General features: G+C 37.7%; 1 protein-coding gene across 2 annotated transcripts in view; it reads left to right on the top strand.

Annotated features, from left to right (window-relative positions):
- Positions 1-7,187, top strand: part of DZANK1 (double zinc ribbon and ankyrin repeat domains 1) — a 58,478-nt gene that overhangs the window by 31,114 nt on the left and 20,177 nt on the right. For both annotated transcript variants that reach the window (XM_019516140.1, XM_019516139.1), the window contains exons 9-13: positions 1,113-1,226; positions 2,489-2,581; positions 4,241-4,363; positions 5,285-5,449; positions 6,146-6,374. In XM_019516140.1, the coding sequence (XP_019371685.1) occupies positions 1,113-1,226; positions 2,489-2,581; positions 4,241-4,363; positions 5,285-5,449; positions 6,146-6,374 (724 nt within the window). The remainder of the gene's footprint in view (positions 1-1,112; positions 1,227-2,488; positions 2,582-4,240; positions 4,364-5,284; positions 5,450-6,145; positions 6,375-7,187) is intronic.

Genomic DNA, 7,187 nt, shown 5'->3' on the forward strand with positions numbered 1-7,187 from the left:
TTACCTTATTTAGTAAGCTTTTTGATATTTTAGCCAAGCAATAGAGTATAAAAACCAGGTCCACTTCGGGATTTTTTTGTTTTTGGTCTTGAACTACAGATCTTGCTGAATCGCCCAGTTGCAAGTGTACCTGGCTAGTGGCATTTAGCAACTTAGTTTTTAAAATCGTAGGTAAGAAGGCCTTTTCTTTAATGGGCTGGGCCCTGTTAGAAGTTTTTTAAGACTTTAGGACTTTGAAATGTTAAGATTAAATTATTTTCAAATAATTAAGATAGGCCAAAAATATGCATTTTAGACACTTTAATAATTTTTTGGATATGCCTTATCTATACTGTTTAGCCATTTATATCTTTTCTTTATTTTGCTATTGAATTTGCTATTAAAATTTTGGGTATTCTTATTTTGTGAGTATTTCATTTTGATGAGACTGGCACTTCAAACCTTTCTTGGTTCTCAAAATCCATCTGAAGGTCAACTATAGATTGCAGGGGTTGGGGTGAAAAACCATAAGAACAGAGAACAGGAGGTTACATAAGTGGAGAGTTGACCAAGGCTTGGAGAAGAACAAGTAGTAAAGAGAAGATAGAAGCTTTTAGAGACTATTAATTATGTGATGTAGCTACAGAATTGTTATAGCCATGTTTATTGAGGTAACCTTATTATGCTTATTCAATTCCATGGAACAAAGTACAATCACATTACCCCAATAATCATGGCTATAGTTATTCTGTAGCTACATCACATAATTCATAAATGGCCAGAGCAGAAATGCTCATGGTGCAGCCCTGTCAGATTCCAGCAAATCTAAATACTGCTATACCTTGTCACAAGGACACAAAGAAGGAAGGAGGAAAGGATTCCATGGAGCAAAATAAATAATTTTATAGGAATCAAATCTTTTATCTCATTTTCCTAAAAATATTGGGTGAAGCTGCTTTACTTCAGTAGAAGTAGTAGCATCTGGCTCATGAATTAAGAATTACATTTTAAGTTGCCTGCAAATATTTGTATTAAAAGTCAGATATAGGTTTAGGCTCTGCTTAACAATAATGCTTGAAAGCCTTGTTCATCATCATTTTCATAACAATACAATCCTGTCATCTTTCATTCAGATGGGGCCATGTATTGAATGCAGAACGATGGTGCCGATGAACACACCCTCTTGTATTGTATGTGAGGCTCCAATAGCTCCACAGTTGCAGCCCCAAGCCAGCATCTGCTTAAAGGTAAATATGATTAGATGAAACTAAGAAGTAATTTACCTAGTAGTCTGTATGATTCTTATAGGTGATTTTGTTAAAAATATATTGATCTTTTTTGGGTTTGTATAAATATGTTGCTACTACTTAAAGGGTTAGTAGGATTTAACACATTTACAAAGTAGTAGCTGTCATTAAAGACAGACCATATTAGCATGGCAGGACATGTTATATGAGAGCACAAAATGTCAGCATTTTCTATTCAAATAAGCTATGGGTGCATGTTCTTCTGTTCATTATGAAGTAGATTAGTTTGATTTATCTAGTCATTTATGCCTTACTCATAAGCACTTAGCTCCAGTAAATCTGTCCTCATTATTGTGTTTACCTCATCTGACTGTGAACTATTACATGAGAAGGTATAGGTGGTGCAGTTACTGGATGTGGGATTTGGCTTGACATGTTCAAGGAGGTGTTATTGTAGTGGGGATAGCAGGAGTGATGCACTGTATGCCAGGAGGTCATGGCTAGGGGACATTTCCAGGAAGGGCATGATACTGAAAGGTTGGTGCTGAAAGGAGAATGGTGGGAATGGGGACTATCAGGCAGTGAACAAAGGAAGCTCACTATTTGAGAGTAGTTTTCTTCTGGGTGTCAAAAGTCACCATTGTCACAGCTACTTGTCCACTCTTTGAATGGCTTAGGGCAGCCTTAATGTAGATACAAGAACAAACCTAAACCACTTGAAGGTGGCTAGTGAGGACACAAGCTGTAGTACAGAATTTGTCATGCTTGTGATTCCTAACATAAGTGGAAGCTGAAGGTCCTTAGTTGTAATGAAGGTTGGCCAATGAGATCCTTCCAGGCAGCATGCTTCAAAGTTGGAGGCAGTTTTCCTTTGATTTTCCTTGCAAATGCTAGCCTGTTTGTAAGAAATTATGCACAACTAACCAAACTGTCATTGCTCATTAGTTTGTAAACAGCTCCAGGGGAGCACTGATACAGGAGCTTCTGCATCATATGTTCTACTACTTTAACAACACTGCCACCAACTCAAGATCTGCATGATGGCCAGGCAAGATGACTTAAGTGGAGCTGACAGTTTAAATGTTACTGGAACATTATGCCACGTATTTGAGAGGGTTCTTCTTTTTGCAGGACTTAAGCTGCTTACTTACATATGTCAGCAGGATTGAGCCCTTATGGAGTAGATAGCTTGTTTTTAACCTTACTGTGGTTCACAGTTTAAATATATCCAGTGAAACGTGTTCTTAATCTGTATTTTAAAGGGCAAGGTAATTTGTCGGGTGTGTGGCACAGGAAATCCTATTCACATTAAGCACTGTGTGACCTGTGAAAGCAAGCTGCCTGACTCACAGATGGTAAGGTTTCATGCACGTAACAACAATGCTTGGAGTCAAATCCTGACCCTGCCTGGGCTCAGGCACTATTGGGTGAAAGGGATTACTTCCCAAGTAGAATTCTTACTTGGCACCCAACAGCACTCTGTGTGGAATATCAGCTCCCATCCCCATGCATTATTTTCTTTATAATTGCAGTAGAGTTTAAATCTAAACAGCAGGGAACACCATTCACAACAATTTAGAATTATATGTGCATTAACCTTTCAATTATTTCTGTTATCTCTGCTTTCTGCTCTTCCCATCAACTTACAGCTGCTATGCTTGTATTTGGCTGTGACTCTATGCAGAGGTGAGAGAAGCCACAGTGAATGTTCTCCCTAAAATTGCTGTCTTTGTCACTTCATACTTTAGCTGTGTTCATTTGGCTGGTTGGAGTGGTTTTTATTTTCTACACCTTAAGAAAAAAACCTCATACAAGCCCAATGAGTGAGTGTTATTTTTCTTAGGTACTGATAGATAATCAGATGGGAGAAGACAGTAGTGATTTGGACATCATTGTCTATTGGTCATAGTGACAACAATGCTAGACCATGGTTAAAACTGCCAGGACATTAATTAGACATTTTCTTTACTAACCATTATAGCCTTGCTTCAAAATCAGCTGATTTAGAACTACTGATATGCACAGAGTTAAGCAACATGCTTAAATGCTCTGCTGAACGTGGATGGTATTATTCAGCTACTTAAAGTTAAGCATGTGGGTAAGTTTTTTGTTGAATTAGGGGTTCAGACTGTCTGTGATGGCTGAAAGAAAAAGCTGAGAGTTTTGTATGAATATGATGAAGTAGTTTTAACACGTGACTTATTTTAGAATTGTTCTAAACAAGGTAAATATTCACTTCTCTTTTACCTAGAATTAAAACTCACTATTGCTGCAGGCTGCAGACTAAAACAGTGTTGTAGTGTTCAATTTCAAATACCAGAACACTTGGACTTCTTTAGTTATCATCCATAGTGCTGATTTCCAAAGAAATAATAGTAAAACAACATAAGGCCTATCTGAAAAAGGTTCCTTCAACTACAGCATTCTTATACCAATTAATTATCGGAGGGTTAATTGGAGAGCTCACCTGATGAGAGTCAGCAGCAGAACATGAAAGATCCAAATAAAATGGAAATATTTGAGCTAACCCACTTTCCTCCACCAGTTTCCACATTCAAAGAATCACACAAACTTTGCAAACAGAGCAGAAAAATAATGATTGGATTTTGGATCTTAAAAGTGTACATTTGTCATATGTTATAGAGAATGTGATTTTTCATTTTAAATTCACCTGGAAATACAGAAACGTGATGATAAGTGGTCAGTTAAAATAGGACAAGTCTGTAAGGAAATAAATGGTGTTTTATTTCAAAGAGGGCAAATAATGGAAAGTTCAGAAACATATAAAATATTTAAATTAAAAACACATTATTGTGAACTTTAAATGAGAAAATTATGGTACATAGATCAAAATAAAACCAGTGATGAGTCACAGCTGGAAAAAGTCCTTTATGCTGAATATTGCTTCATGCTGTCAAATTGGCTTGCTTTTCTCCTCCTCTTACTTAACATGCGCTTTTCTTTAGCAGCAGGCTGTATGTATTTTCTTCATAATTCTCATTTTGCTTTACTAGCCTGTGTTCAATGGAGATACACCCCCTCCTTTACCCATGCAGTTGGGAAAAACAGTATCCTGCTCAAAGTGTGGTCGTGCTAACCACTGTGATGCTCGTTTCTGTGACTGGTGTGGAGCCAAGGTATGCATTTCCAGGTGTGGGCTTTTGTAGAAAACTCTTTTCTCTTTCTGTTTTAATTGGCAATAAGCATTTGTGTTGACAAGTCAGGTTTTACTCATCTATGACCTGCAGCAGTTCCATAGCTCCATTCCCAAGAATCTTGTGGGTTAGGACATGTATTTTTCCGTTATTATTAAACATGTGTAAAGAGCCATGTGTGTGCAGTGAACAAAGAAAATGTAAAGGCCCAAGGTGAAATCCTAGTCCCATTGATGTTAATGCCCAAACTCTCACTGACTTCAGTAATAACCATATTTTCTTTGTGGTCTCTGCCCAGAGGAGCTTTTCTATAGAACAGTCAATGTAATATTGTCCCCATGTCACCTACTTCTGTATTTCTGAGATAGATTCATTCCCACCAGGGCAGGGAAGTTCAAAACCATATCATCTTCTGTCATCTGAGGTCCTGTAAAATTAGAAACTCTGTTCTAGATATAGACAATCTGTCATCACAGGTCTCTACAATTATACTATGACAAGGGGAGGGGCAGAGTGGAACTGAATATTAATTGAGGTGCTTTGAAGTAGTAGACAGAGTTTGTCAGAGGAGAAAAACATTTTAAAATTCTATTTTATAAGTTAAGATTGGCGGACCTGAAAACTAGCCTACTTACACATTGGTTCTGTTTGAAAAGCCTTGCCTCTGTATGCAATAGCAGTGAGAAGGTTGATGGTGATTTTGTTTTGCTGTTGTCAGATAGGGTTCAGAAACTACAACTAAGGTCACCAGTCTAAGTTGTAAGTCCTGTGGTTTTTTGCTTACTCTGAATTCAAGCTGACAGTCTTATCAGTGTTTTAATTCTGAGAGTACAGAAGTTGAATCTTCCTTGTGATATATAGAATGCTTATCTATAGTGACAGCTGCTTTACTGTACTCCCCAGCCAGGTCCTCCTCCTTGCTACTTTGCTTGCTTCAAGTGCGGTGCAAACAACCATCCATATGCTCGATTCTGTGGATCTTGTGGTGTTTATATTGAACCTATATCAAAACCAAGCTCTCAGAATGGCATGCTGTTGGGCGCCGGAGACTCCTGCACATTTTCTCAGGTAAGCCAGTGTTGTATACTAGGCTCTGATCCCTGTACAGATATTGGGTCATGTCCTCAGCAAGTACAGACTGGTACAAATTCACATCTTTCACCTGAGAGTACCATGATTTCTTTGTAGAGTCTGTGACAGACATTCTCTCAGCAGAAAAAAGAAGTTAACTTCATTGGTAGAACTGTTAACTGCAGAGAGTTACTCAGCTCTAATTATTACTACATATAATTAAATGAGGCTGAGTCCCTTTCTTTTTAAATTCTGAGCTTTCTAAATACTTTTTTGTGGTTGTAACATCATCACTCATGTATGTGTCTAATTTAAGGGTATTTTTGATAAATAAATATGCCATGTTTAATTTTAAAAGATTTTAGAGACAATAATAATACATAGTAAGGTCAGCCTTTCAATATTTTTATGGTGTCAGAACATAAATTGGTTTATATTAAGAAGTAAGTTGCGTGTTTTTTAAGCATTTGTGATAAATGATATCAGTATTTTTACCAAGTGTTAATTGTAACCAGGAATTATCACAATTCCTCCTGAATACTGTTTGCTTCTCTGATAGCTTTTATTTTCTAGATTTGTTTTTACAGACGATGTTTCTTTACTTCTTGTGTGTTTTTCTTTTTGCAAAGTGATGTAACCATGCATTTTTACTGTTATCTTTCTTGTCATCTGGACTTCGATTTTTCCCTATAGGTTAAAGGGTTACAGACTCAAGCTGCCTGGCAACCTCTGGCTGTTGCATTGCCCAAACCCAGACTAGATTTATCAGAAAGAAAAGACAAAGGAACCCAGACCATTGGCCTGTTTTACCCATCAAGTAAACTCCTGGAAAAGAAGGAACTTGAACTAGTTTCTCAAAAACAAAAGGAGGAGAAGATGAGTGATCATAAGCCTCTCCTTACAGCCATCAGTCCTGGAAGAGGTTAGAAATAATCTGATTGCACATGGTCATCACAAAGATCTTCCCTTGGTTCTGAAACAAAACTACAGTTTTCCTAACAGATGGTCTTTTACAAAATTACTCTAGTCTCCCTCTACACTCAGAACTGTAAAGCCAGTACTTGGTGCTTTGGCTTGAGGAACCAAATCTCAAAACTTTTCCATTAATAACTAGCAAGGGGGGGAAGTATCATTCCAGCATAAACTACAGTTTATGGTCCTTGTGTAGTCATGCCACTTGTCAGATTTGGTGAGATCATAGCCAAGTTAAGGGTCGGACATGGTCATTATTTGAACTGGAGACCGTCAAGGAAAACCCACGTTTCCTCAGAAGGTGGTATTCATTAAATAAGCAGTATTATTTCTGTCAGCAGTAAATGCCTTGAGGGGATATTGCGTCACTAGATATATTGTCTTTTGGAAGATATGTAAAAGCTTGTCTACCTGGGGAAATTTACTGGAGTGACTGTTGCGGAATAATCTAGGGATGTTCTGGAAGAAGAGAAAGCTAGATTGGAAAGGAGCATTCTTATTTCAGAGTAACTGTGTCCAGACATACATACGCACACAAATTCAATGCACTGGCTGTCTATAATCATTAACATTTTATAAGATTAGAGATTTTAGCCCCAGTGTTCTGGAAACATTCCAGTGTAAGCTGAAAACAAAAGTTTTAAGATAGACTCTTAGGCTGCATGCACACCAGCGTGGACATTTGTTTCCCTGGGGACAAGGAGCATGGTACAGCTTGTGCTAGTGCTAGTTGTCTCTGGGGAACTCCCATGCCATGCACCCT

The sequence above is a fragment of the Gavialis gangeticus genome, unplaced genomic scaffold (genome assembly GCF_001723915.1).
Source record: "Gavialis gangeticus isolate Ggan-Ray unplaced genomic scaffold, GavGan_comp1, whole genome shotgun sequence".
NCBI classification, from domain to species: Eukaryota; Metazoa; Chordata; order Crocodylia; family Gavialidae; genus Gavialis; species Gavialis gangeticus.